The sequence below is a fragment of the Episyrphus balteatus genome, chromosome 4 (genome assembly GCF_945859705.1).
Source record: "Episyrphus balteatus chromosome 4, idEpiBalt1.1, whole genome shotgun sequence".
NCBI lineage: Eukaryota > Metazoa > Arthropoda > Insecta > Diptera > Syrphidae > Episyrphus > Episyrphus balteatus.
Genome location: NC_079137.1, coordinates 2,083,978 through 2,097,686, shown reverse-complemented (window position 1 = coordinate 2,097,686; position 13,709 = coordinate 2,083,978). Strand labels below are relative to the sequence as shown.

The 13,709-nt window shown below is 32.3% G+C and overlaps 1 protein-coding gene across 3 annotated transcripts in view; it reads left to right on the top strand.

Moving 5' to 3' along the window:
- Positions 1-13,709, top strand: part of LOC129919419 (protein tiptop) — a 308,853-nt gene that overhangs the window by 273,227 nt on the left and 21,917 nt on the right. For 2 of the 3 annotated variants that reach the window (XM_056000287.1, XM_056000286.1), the window contains exon 3: positions 4,372-5,371. In XM_056000287.1, the coding sequence (XP_055856262.1) occupies positions 4,372-5,371 (1,000 nt within the window). Of the gene's footprint in view, positions 1-4,371; positions 5,372-13,709 lie in introns of those variants that run through there. The other variant, XR_008773065.1, reaches the window with a different exon arrangement.

The window sequence follows — 13,709 nt, the reverse complement described above, 5'->3', positions numbered from 1 at the left end:
CTGCTATTTAATCACTCTTTAAATAGCAGTTAAAACTGCAAATTTATACTTAGATTTCTTTGGGATTTAGAATATATGTAATTGAAAATTATGGAATAGCAGAACAGAGAGCAGTTTTGTTTATAAAAGCATTGAAATCTTTAAGAGTATAGAGCATTTTTACTGTTCTCCATGTTCACTTGATCGCTTCATATTAATCATTGTATAAGAAATATAAAAAGATTGAAGACCAGTAAGCAGCTACGTTGAAGACCGATCATAACAGTTTTCTGCATAGTGAAAGAACAGACTGATTCAAAGCTCTATGACTGATTCTATCCAATCAATAAAAATCAAGTTTTATAGCCCTAACATGGAAGAAAGAAAAAAATGGAATAAATTGGTAACAAAGTACCTGTTTTTGGTTATAATGCGGTTACCAACATACAAAAACCTCCAGCCTCTACCCTGTTTTGCCAAGATTTTCATTCTTACATCATTTTTGTGGCATAAAAATCGTGACATGTCCGCACAAAAACCTCGACAGGAAAAAAAGTCGTTGATATGAAAATTTATTCAAACTTCAAGACTCAGGTGGACATTGCCGTATAGTAGCTCAATAATAGTGCGAGAGTTTCAATTCAAAATCCTAAAAAAAAACCTTGTTGTTACTATGTATTCACTTGACCACAAAATGGACCAACATTTATAAACGAGTAAGAAGTTACTCTATGAAAAACCTCTATGGTTTTAGTTTGGAATTGGTCTTTTCTGCATAATGCATTTATGGAATATGTTACGATTTTCTTTGGCCTCTATTTATGGTCAAAGAGACAGTACTGTCCGATTTTTTTTTAGTGCACTTCATTGTTTGTTTTATCTTGCTTCTAGATAATAGGTATAACCTGGATATAGCCATGAACTCGGTAGCTGCTTACGTACCTACTAGTATTCCATAGATGGGGGTAAGAGATATTTTAAATTTGGGTATATAGCAATTTATATGTTTGGAGATCATTGGAAGCCGGGTGCACTGCACCAATAAGTTTTTAGGTGATTTGTGGAAGAAATAAGTGAAGTGAAAAGATTAAGATCTCTTTTCTTTATCTTAATCTCGCTCCCTCTCCCTTTTCCTTTGTTGTTGGACGATTTGAAACTGTTCTAGATTATTAAATCGACTTTATTGGCTAATCGATTGGATATACACTTGATGTTTCAAATTTAAAATGATAACCATAGATAGGACGAGATGGAACTAGGAATTTTAGCTCATTTTTGAAACCCCACATATTAGACATCATTATAGCTAGGAGTCGGAGAACAGGCTTTCATTCAAAATCAGTTATTAATATAAGCAGTCTTAATTTTAACAAAGCTGCATTCTTAAGAAGGTCTGATTTGATGTATCCTTACTTTTAATTCCAAAATTGGTGAAGATTTCAAAACTCTCCAAGACTTTGTAAACTGATATTCTGAGTTTTTTTTTTTTTTTCTTTAAGAAGAAGTATTTACCTACATATTATTAACATTTCTGTATTCACCTTTTGCTTGAAGTAAAAGTCTCCAAAAGTGTGTAATCTGTGTTTATTAATGAATATGGCTGTATTTAAAATCTGTATTTCTCTTTTACAAATTAAAAAATTCGAAATCTGGTTCGAAAGGTTCTTAAAACCTCTAATGATAAATAATTAGTTTGAGAACTCCAAAGTTCGTCAAATCAAAAAAGACACGTATTGCTAAACTCTCCAAAATCCAAAACCCTCTTTATATACAATTGTGGCTTTCAAAACTCTTATAATATGCTTTTTTTGTCGTACTGTAAAATATCGTACTTACTATGTACTTTAAGTCTCCAAAAGTTTGAGTATAAAAAATCCGTTGTTTAAAAGACTAGTTAAAAAAAAGTACCTTAAAAACAAAAAATTAAAATTCTCCAGAGCTCTGTTAGCATAAAATCTGTTATGTCCAATTTATTGTATCATTATTAGAAAATCGTTGTGATTTATTTTTTAAGCTACATACTTCAAATTGTCAACTCTCCAAAAATGTAAAAATATAATTTTAAGATGCTTGATTAATTGATTGACTCATAAGTTGTTTTTAAATAAGTTCTTAAAAAAAAGTGAAAAACAATAAACTTATTTTAAAAAAGTCTCCAATGCTTAGGAAATCAAAATTGCAGTTTTTCGAAATCTGGATTTTCATTATTAAACCCAAGAAAATTTTACAGAAATAAAATTGATAAGCTTTTTAAACAAAAATATTCAATATTCAAGGTGAGAATATTATTATTTTATTCGAGCTTGAGGAAAAAAAAAATAGAGCTCTTTTTTGAAGGGAAGTTTAACAGCTAAAAGTTTGACTCTGAAAATGTATTTTTTTTTTTTAAGTTTTCTAGCTATTTGGACTTTCAAAATATCAACCAATGTCTTACACGCAACCAAAAGTTATACTCTAACTACCAATAATGTCCTTCTTAGCCAACCTCTGTATATTCGATATATAGAAACCTTTAGTGAAAACCTTTTTTAAACACATTTCCATTCGCATTATTATATTTACAACAATCCTCCTCCATCTTTGTCTTTTGGTCTTGGCCCAACTCAGCGCGCATCAACCAGCGACTTCATTTTGTCCAAAAGCGTTTATATAAAATCCGATATGGCATTGTCTCGACAGGGTCATAAATTGCATGCACTTGCGTCTTGCAGCCGGGCAGAGTACAAACATGCAGATGTTGGAATAAATTTGGTTCGTTTCTCTGAGAAGCATCATCATCATCATCGTCATTGTATCTTTCGATGGTACAGGAGCAACCATCATGAAATGATCTTTTTCTAGAAAAAAAAAAAATATATATATAAAAATTGTAAGCCTATTTACCATGTCATTGTGTAAAGGTTTAAACTCAACCCAAATGGCTATTGAACAATAAATCGGCTGGCCAGAGACTACACAAAAAAAAAACCTCAGAAGCAATCCCAATCACGTTCCACCAAAACAACCAGGCAAGTTGTCGTTAGCTTTGATGACCCATGTCGCTCGAATCTTCTTCTCTGCAAAGATACCTAAAAGAACCGAGAAGACATTGACAAACGATCGAAATCACGCCCTCACACAAGAGTTACTCTTGCGCTTAGTCCGCCTGTGATGATGATTCCAGGCAGCATTGAAATGTTTGGACACGTCATCGGTCAAAATGCTAAAAAAAAAAATTCTTTGCGGTGTGTTCCCACCTTTTTTCGCGCTTCTCTTGACCGCAAAATCTGTGATTTAGTCGAAAAGATCTCTTCAGCAAGATGAGATCGTCTTACATTTTAGGATGATGAGTTGGGAGGCTTATCGGGCGGAAATTATACCTACAAAATGCAATTGTAATATGGCAATGAATCGTTTCCAGTAGGTGTATATTATTTTTGATTAAAATAGGGTAATGTTTGAAAAGTTTGGTTGTTTTTTACCTTCTTCTAAAGAATTAAACCATAACTTAAGAGTGTTTTCATGAAAAAAAGCGAAAAATTAACTTTTTTCTTTTACACATCATTTTGTCAATATTTTTACATGAAAACCTATAATAAATTTTATATTATCTGAAAGCTTATTATTTCACCTTAAATAATATGCATCAACCATATCTGTACGACACCTGCAAAAAAAGTTACAAATGTTTAAAGACAAAACGATTACCAATATTTATTTCTTAGCTTAACTTGGGGTCAAACTTTCCAGTCTTGACAATATTTGGCTAATCTGTTTAAATAGTGGTATCAAAAAAATCACACAAATTCAAATCTCTAAAAACTTGGTCAAAACTTTTGTATTACCAATACCAACCTAAAAAAAATTAAACATTTCCAATTCACCCTATAATCAATTTTTAAATCAAAAAAATCTTACCAGAGTTTTAAATCTCCTTTCACTGCGGGTAGATTGCTTTGATAAATGCATCCGCTCACGCAAATATCTTTGCAGAAAGCCAAAAAAACGGACACGCAGACATACAAAATGTTCCTCAGCCATCTGGCTAGAAGGCAAAGTATACAGACGGATGGATGGTTTGTCCGCATAAAATCTCCGTGAATCTCATTTCGAGAGTGTTCTCGCTCGCAGCCAGCAAACATTGCCAAATGAATTACGCACATCTGTCACATGTTGAATTGACCATTAACGCTCCAAATGCGATCACATTAATAACTGACATCTTTCAATTTGATTCGTTGAATATATGTATTTTTGTCCTGTGAAATCTGTCTGCAAGAAGACTTTGGAGAATATACGCCTGCGCGCAATATTCTGCTTTTCTTTTCTTTATTTTTTGCTTATGAAATATAACACTAAGCTAACTGAGCCCATTACTCATTTTTGTTTTTTCTTCCTTTTATTTATTTTCAGATCAAGAAACTCTTGATGAAGCAGGACAACAAGATACAAATGCAAATGCATCACAATCATCAACAACACCATTACCATCACCACAAAGTCCTCCAACCGAGACGATAGCATCGTCGTCGTCGTCATCATTGTTGGTTTTAGTTGAAAACGATAAAAGGATTATCCTTCCACCATCAGACAGGAGTTCATCACCAAATGAAGCTATCGCCGCCGGAACCATCACCCCATCAGCATCAGCATCATCTGATGATGCGTTGAATTCAGAAAAGAACATCAGCATCAGCATCAAAGGATCGCCCATTTCTCCCCAAGGACTAACGCGTCTGAGGCCGTTTTCATCAGCATCATTGTCAACATCACCATCATCAATGCCAGACGATGGATTACTCAGGGCAGAAAAGCTGGATAGTAGTAGCCAACCACCTGTAACCGGGACAGAGCAATTGCATTTGTTGTCGCAGGAACCCTTAGGAGATGCCTCCTCCATCATCTATCCAAAGCAATTGAAATCATCAGATCTGGAAGCTTCAACAAGAACCACGATGACGACGACGACGACGACTACGGCAATGCCGACAATGGCGGTGGCGGCAGCGTCAACTATGACAATGAATTGTAGTCGAAATGACAACGACACCGAGAATGGTATCAACGTCAACATTACGAGTGCCTACTCCCCCATCAACAGCAACTCCATTTGTGGTGGCGATGCTGCTTCCGAAAATGATGATGGTTGCATCAGCACCACCACCACCAGAACCACCCCAATTAACTTCAGTTCAAGGATGCCGTCCGAGTTGATTGATTCACATGATGGCGATGGTGGTGATGATGATGATGAGGATGATGATGATGACGTTCCACCAACTACTCCTGCTGATGATGATGATGTGACGTTTAATCGTAGAGGCGTAGATCTTACATTACCACACGCTAATGGTAACCAAAATAACTTCAACACCAAACAACATACTCGTATGAGTAATAGTCGCCGAAAAGGGTAAGTGGAATTAATTTGATTGGGAGGGTTTATAATTCCATAAAATTTTAAATTAAAAATTATGTAAAGCAAAAAAGATACACGATAAACTCTCCAAATCTCTTTGACTACATAATGAAGTAGTATTTATTAAAATAAACTAAAAAATTGTAAGACTCTCCAAAAAAACAAGACCTGTAGGTGGTCTTGTTTTATCTAGAACTTTTCAACAAATCTACAATCATTAATAAAAATATTGGGTTTTTTAAAAACTCTCCAAAACGTCTCAATTAAAAAGTTCATTAATTCAATCTTCATTTTTCAAGGCCTTTCTTCGAAACTTGTATGAGTTCAACTCGAACATTGTTCAGATTTAAATTTATTTCTAAATGGATGAAAAAACGTATTTATAAAACTCTCCAAAGAACCTACTTTTTTTTACAATTAAGGGATTAGAAATACCCTTAAAATGTTATAAAAACAAAGTGCCTATTATTTTTCCCTGGTCCAACCATAATCTAGCTTTAATTAATTTTTAAAACTCTCCAAAGTTTTAGGGATTTCCGTTTTGCTTTTTTAAAAAGTTTAGTTATGGTAAAAACTCTAACTTTTATTAAATATATTTTTATGATCCATTATTTTTCAACCTTTTCCTAACTTCTCTCAGTTGAAATTTTCATGTTTTGTTGACTTTTTTAAAAACTCTACAAAAATGTTTTTTTTCTCTCTCTCTTCTTCTCTCAATTAAAATTTTCATGTTTTTGTTGACAAAATATTTAGAGAGTTTTGAAAAAATTATTTTCTAATAAAATATTTTCATATACAAATTGCTTGATTTTCATTTATATTTTCTTGTACGTGAAAATTTCCAAAACTCCATAAATATAATTTCATATAAATGTTCTTTATAAATTCCAGCATGGAAACAGATTTTTTCTAATTTATTTCTAGTTTTACTCATTTGTTTAAGATTTAATGAAGTCTCCAAATTTTCTAAATTTTTCTTTTACGTGAAAGTCTCCAAAACCCCATAAATATATATTCATATGCTATTTTTACATAAATTACAGCATGGAAACAGCTTCTTTCTAATTTATTATTTCTAATTTTACTCATTTTTTTAAAGATTTATTAAAGTCTCCAATATTCTAGAATTTTGTTCCTCAGAAATCAATTTTATGCGATATAGGTTATTGAAGATTTAAAATCTCTCCAAAAAATTTCTAAAAACTCACATATCTAAGACTCTTGAAGTATAAAGATAAAAACTCTCCGAAAAAGTTTTTAAAAAAACTAGCACACAGTTGCTTATAAAACTCTGTTCAGTTGAAGCAGTTCTATTGAAGAAAAATCTATACTAACAAAAAAATATACATAATTTTAAAAGTCTCCAAGATCCATTATATCTCCAAAATAATTTACAAAAATTTAATTTAATTCTAATTAAATTTCCAAATAAAAAAAAAAATTAACCCAGCAATCGTTTTATGAGTCACCAAACAAGCTTTCTCAATGGAAACAGGTTTTTTTTTTTTGAAAAATGACACCTGTCATTTTTGTTCCCATTTGTATGTGCAAACTCTACCCAAAGATCTGACAGTTCTCAAATAAAAATTACAAAAAAAAAAAAAAAAAAAACAGCTGAGTCCGTCGCACCCAAAACCACCAATAGAGAAACCATAGTGAAAATGCAATTTAACATCATCTCTTTTTCGCCCCCTTCTCCTTTACAATGCAGCAAACCCGTTACGAAACGCCTGTCAAAGAAGTAGGATTTCAAATGACAATTGCATTGCAAGCATCGACGGCATATGTCATATTGAGCCTAAAGCGAAGCACATACCAACCAAAAAAAAAAAAAAAAAGAAAAGTTCAAAATCTCACCGCAACAAGCCTTGTGTTACAAAAAAAAAACTCCTGAAAAAACAAACACGCATCACAGGACTTTAGGTATACTTGCAGCAAGGATAGTACTTTTTTTATTTGGTTTTTTGGTTAACTGTCACTGATTCCAATGCTAACATCCTGACATGTATACTGTCAAACTGCATGTGATTCTTATCATAGAAGCGATGCAGCTTGTAGACGATTTGACAGCTTTCAATGAGTGACAGGTTATGGTGCTTCCGTTTATAAAAATTTTTTTTGTTTACTTTTGTTGTTGTTTTACTTGCCTAGAAAGGACACAGAAAGCTTGTGTATGGTATCTTCTCTTTTGAATGCAAAAATGTGCATCCTTTTTTTTGGGGAAGGAACAAACACCAAAGGGATTAGAGGAAGATCAAAGAGAGTTTGAGCATTTAATCGGTTCAAAGAAGTCAACTTGTTGATTTTCCATTATTTGCTAAAGTGAGAATTAAATATCAATTGTAATAAGCTTGAAGGAAAAATTAGCTTAGCTTACATTTAACATAAATCACAAAGTTCAAATTTTATTTTTTTTTACGTTTTTTTAATTTAAGAACGTTCACTTGATAAAATGCACGACTGGACGGCATCAACTTGCTATTATGGCAGAAAGTTCTTAAAGTGTTAAAACTTTTAAAATTGCAAGAAACATCAAAATATTTTCGGAGAAAAAAATCAAAATCGTTTGAGCTGTTTTTGAACAAGTTTTCAATAGATAAAAATTTTAAAACCATTAAAAAAATTAAGCGATCGAACATAAAAACAAAGTTTTACAAAAATTCTGCGGTCCGTTAAATTTTTTTTTTTTCAAGAATCCTAAAAATGATTTTTTTTTATTTTTTTTTTTTTTATTTAAGCATTAAAGTTACCAAACCGCTTTTTGTACTAAAATGTTCGTTGAAATCGGTTGAGTTGATTACGAAAAAGTTGGAAATCAAGAAAACGGTTCAATGGCAGGTACAGCTAAGAAATAAATACATGAATTGAATTAAAAAAAAAAACAGTGATTCAAAATTTGGACCTTATTTTATATAATAAAAAACAACCATTTGTATTTTGGTAACAAACAAAATTGTTTTAATTAAATTTTTTAATCCTATTTTTAAACTCACACTCTTACGGTTTTATTTATTTTATTCAACCGTAAAGATTTCAAACTTTTAAGTGTATTTGGCAACCCTATAACTTCTTGGTACTTTTTTTTATTTTTCTTTGATTTTCTTGGAATTGGGAAAAAGTTATATGTACATTTCAACTGAAGATGAAAGAAGCTTAAATGGATATCAACTTAAGTAGTTCATATTTGACGGAAAAGCTAACAAGTGTTTAACTTTGATACACCAGCCTTTTTTTAACAAAAAACTAACATAACGACTCAAGTTGGCCCCAATTCCATTCTCTTATTTCACCCTACAAAATGTGTAACACAAATTTAGCTTCCTTATTATAATTTTTGATTTTAAAATTTCAAATGCCTTCAGGACATACCTTTTACTCAAACACACACAAAAAGGATATAATAATATTTGTTTTAAAATTAAAACAAATGCGAATGAGTCTTTTCCCGCGAAGGTACAAATAACATATTATATTTTAGTTTGTCGGAAAATATTATTTTGTTTGATTGTTAGTGAAAAGTTAAAACTTTACAACGAAATAGTTTTTTTTTGTATATCTGTCTTCTGTATGTGAAAGTAGTGTTTACGTTTTATTTTTAGAAGTTAAAACTTCATTTACTCTCGTAAAATGACAGACTAATTATATTTTTCTCATTTCTCGCGTTTCTCATTTCAAAAACACAAATGTTTTCATAAATAAATGATTTCAAATTACAAAATAGTAGTTTTACATATTTTTTTTTTTTTTTTGTGTTTTTGATATTTTTCCAACCAAAACTTTCTTCCGGTAGTAAATTACCCTCAAGGGATAAAAAAAAGTGTATTTATACTTAAATACACGAATTAGACATAATTTTCAATAGAAACTTTTTTTTAAGCAAAAAATATTTTCATTATATACAAACCAAACGAAAACCCCCAACCCATGAACATGATTTTCTCATATCTCATAGAAAATACTGACGGAAAACCATCACAACGTACAAAACACATCAACATGCGTAATAGCTGAGTGCGCAACAATTTGAATTGTGTTTGGACACAAAATAATAAAATAAAGAAAAATAACAACAAAAAATGCAAAAAAAAAAATAACATCCCCATCTCTTAACCCTTGGGGAATATTTAAAATTGAAAAAGAATTTTCTTTATACTCTGTCTCAAAATAACAAAGCATACGAGTTTAAGGTACAACAGCGAGTTCTAACAAATAATAATAAAAAAAAACAAAACTCAAGTAAACCTCGACTACGATAAATTAATTATTAAAAAATATGTAAAGCGTGCCGCTTTTCAAAATCACAGTCACCTTTTGAGTTAAAGCAATGTTACAAAAAAATACCAAAAAAAACAAGGAAACTTCCAAAAATTTTATATGGAAAGAGAACAGCAGAGGTATCAGATCTCCAACGAATGAGAAATGAAATGTTTCCTCGAGTGATATCAGTGCTGTCGAAAGTATTGAGAGATCCACTTTTCCAATACCCAGGGACAGTCTGCTGAAGTATACAAATTTAAGAAAAATAAAATACTTTTGCATTACTTCTTTGAGACAGCTAAACCAAATGTAAAAATAATAAAATATTAAAAAAGCTTTTGCTTTTTTTTTTATTTCGAAACAATTCTGTGCATTTTTTTAAACAAGGGCTTTGGGCATTAAAAGCTCATCACATGACCTATTGACTTACTAAACCAACTTGTCTTTATTAATATCCAGCGAATAAAACAAATTTGCATCAAGCTTGAATTTTTCAAAAAAAAAAAAAAGTACGCATACGCCACAGTGACCCATAAATAAATTAATCTTAGATACTACCATAAAACTATCTTTTCTTAGAGAATTTTACGCAAAAACTATTTTGCTGATGGTACTAAATATATGGCCTAGTCTACATTAACAAAGCGTGATAGGATTGCCGCCTACCTGAAAACCTATTTAAAAGAAAATAATTTAAAAAAAAATCAAATTCTTGAATTTTCAAAAAGATAAAATAAAACAACGGAAAAATTGTTCAAAATAAAAAAAATTGTCAGTCATAGCAACCCTATGAAGTGTTTATATTTTCTGAAACAACCCTATGCCTAAGCTCAATTTTAAGAAATTCTTCTTTTGTCGAAATTTTTCGTCAATTTACTATTCCATTTTCAGTATTATAACGGTTTTTGCTTTCATTATATTTTTTTTAGCCAAAACGACAGCACTGGACTACGTATTTCTATTTCCAACAACAAAAAAAACCATCTCGTCAATATTTTCTGTATACGACCGACATCTCTGTCAAAACCCAGCGACAATATACAACAACAAATGGGTACCAGATATACCCACACGCACAAAGCTCGTATATCTTTAGTTCTCAAAACAACAACAACACCCCCTCTTTCCACATAATAATTCCTTCCATCCATATGGTAGATTCAAATTGGGGAGGCCATCCAAAACTCATTCCTTTACAAAAAAAACAGAAAAAAAAACACACAAAAATGACTCGTTTCGTATTCGAATCCTTAAATTAGAAAGGAGTATCAAAGGCTGAGGTTGGTTATACTACCTTTGCACAGCACAAAGAGAGCGGGGCTGATATGGTTGGTATAAACGAAAATGAAAACCTTCGGTGTACCGTTTCAACCATTTCATCAAAATTTACTACAATGCCTCGTTTACTGAATAATTTACACTCCGCACAAAAATATATAAAAAAAAAAAAACAAAACAAAGACAGGCTAACTCAGATCTGCCCAACAATCTACCCCCCATACATCCAAAGAAAGATGCTGTACGATGCTGATTCCGATTCTATAAAAGAGTGTGACGGAGTTTTTTTTTTTGGGTTGCGTGGGGGCTATAAGAAGAGGAATATGTGTTACCTCCATTACACACGTAGAAAAATATGGAAAAACATAAAAACAAAACGGGACTAAAATGTGAGTGATACGTGTTGTCGAGGGAGCGATAAGGGCTGATTTAGATTTGAATGATCCAACCCTGTAACCATCACGTTGAAGAAAACGAACCAACAACAATCCAGAAAAATGAGGTGGTGGGTTGCTCTCCACATAGGTTTTGAGGTACTTTAGACTTGGTTTACTACCAAAGCTCCATGACTAAAGGCGGTAGAAGGGGGAAAGGGGATGATGGTTTGTTATTCGTTGGCGTGGGTTCATTTGACTTAATTTGTTGGCGGAGAGTGTGAAATGGTAATGGGAAGCGTTTTGCCCTTTTGTTTTGGAAATACTTTATGACGAATTGAAGGTGAGCTAGAGGAGAGGATATTATTTGTGCTGGGGGGATTCTTTAATCAGCTAGAGCTCTATATACCTTCCCACACACACACGACGAGAAATAGTGGGTTTTTATTCTTCTTTTATTTTTTATTTGTCTTCATATTTATTGGACATTACTTTTGGGAATACTTAAACAATATGGTAAATTGCAGTGAGTTTGGGATATTTGATGGAAATAAAGGTTTATTTAATGTCCAATTGCAAATAAAATGTGGAAATAAAATTTAACTTGTTGCAATCGCTAGTAGAAAAATCATTTCCACATAAAACTATAACTTTTTTAAATAATTCTGGTGCCACCTTTGACTTTAAGTTAAAAACTTTGAATTAAAAATTGTAGAGCGTAAAATTCCCTGTTAAATGAGTACAATAATGACTATCTTTCACTTTAATGGCTTGAGTTTAGAGCGATTTGTACTATTTCATAAAACAGAAAATGTTACAAAATAAACTGCTTCACTTCATTTATCCATGGAATGAGAACAACGTTCATGACTTTTGCTATAAAATATAAAAAGTAAAAAACGTTTTGAAATTTTACAAAATTCCAACTTTGGCAAGCGAATTTGACCAAATTTTCGACTTGACAAAAGAAAGTTTAGTAGCAAAGTTGTAGATAATTAAATTCCTAATTTAATGAGTGCCATGAGCACTACTTTTGCATAGATATATCAATAGTTATAGAGGTTCGAACTTTGCAATCCAAAAATTCATAACCAAAAATTTGTAATATTTTTTTTTTTTAATTTTCCCATTTTTTTCTATTTAAAGTCATGAGAATGACACATTAAAATTTTGAGGTCCCAAATCAGACTCCTGTTAATTGCTCAACCTTCTTCTTTATCTTTTTTTTTTTAATAAAACGCATCTTAATGTCATTTCCATTACCAAAGAATGACTTCTCTGAAATGACACTTGATTGCATTTCTCCTTCTAGTTCTTCCGTATACTCACACATTATGAGTTCTTTTGTCTTTTTTTTTCTGAAGAAATAATAACTCTTCCACACCCCTTTGACCCCTGTGACACACACAATCGCACATTAAATATGGCAAAGTAAACTTCATCAGTGCACTTTGGTTCTCGCTTTGTCCTATTTCCATTCTCTAATGCCACCTCTGTAAAACTCTCTCAAGAGACAAAACAAAAAAGAAAAAAAAAATAGTAACATTAAGAGGATACAAAATAATATATCGTCCTGTGATGTGATGTGGAACTCATCTCCACACACACATAAACTTCTCCGCAACCGACCAATTCCATCATCACAAATGATTTCCTCTATATTTGCGGAACTTGAAATTCCTACAACCTCGCTCGATGATGCCACCACAATACTCCATCTTATAGAGAGGGTCCTTGGTCCTTCCTTGCCACCACCATTACACATGACATCTCATATAGCGATCCGTTTAAATGTCAAATCCTACACACATATGTCGGTCATAACAACAAGGCAAACAGACAATCGCTGTCATACAGAACATCAGGATGATAGTGGCTCCACCTATATCTCTCTCTCTGTTTTGCTATATCGACTTTGTCGTCGTCGTAACCTCGTTTTGTGTTTTATTCAGTTCTGTTTGTGAGTACTCGTAGGATCCTTTTTTTTTTCTTTCTTTTCTTTGTTTTTGTTTAACACTCTTTTTCTTAGTGCGAGAGAAAGGGTGACAGATAAAATAAGTGTATTAATAGGGGAGAAGGGGGGTAGTAGAAAGGTTGGTCACAATGTTTGTATATATCACAGAATTTAATGGATGACTTGGTGGTCCATCCAGATCCACCAGATGACCAGCCCCAAACATCAAATGACAATTTGTAATGGAAAAAGATGAAAAGGACACTCCACTATGGATAGCCAGGCTCACCGCCATCTCTTAGTCCACTTCATTTACCACAAATTTCTCTTCACATTTACTATTTGGTAGTCTCGGAGTGTGCTGTGTGGAGAATAGATATGCGTCCTCCTCTGGGGTTCAATCAATAAAAAACAACGACAGACATTGAGTTCAAACTGTCAATCTAGACAATAATTTACGTTTCCTGCG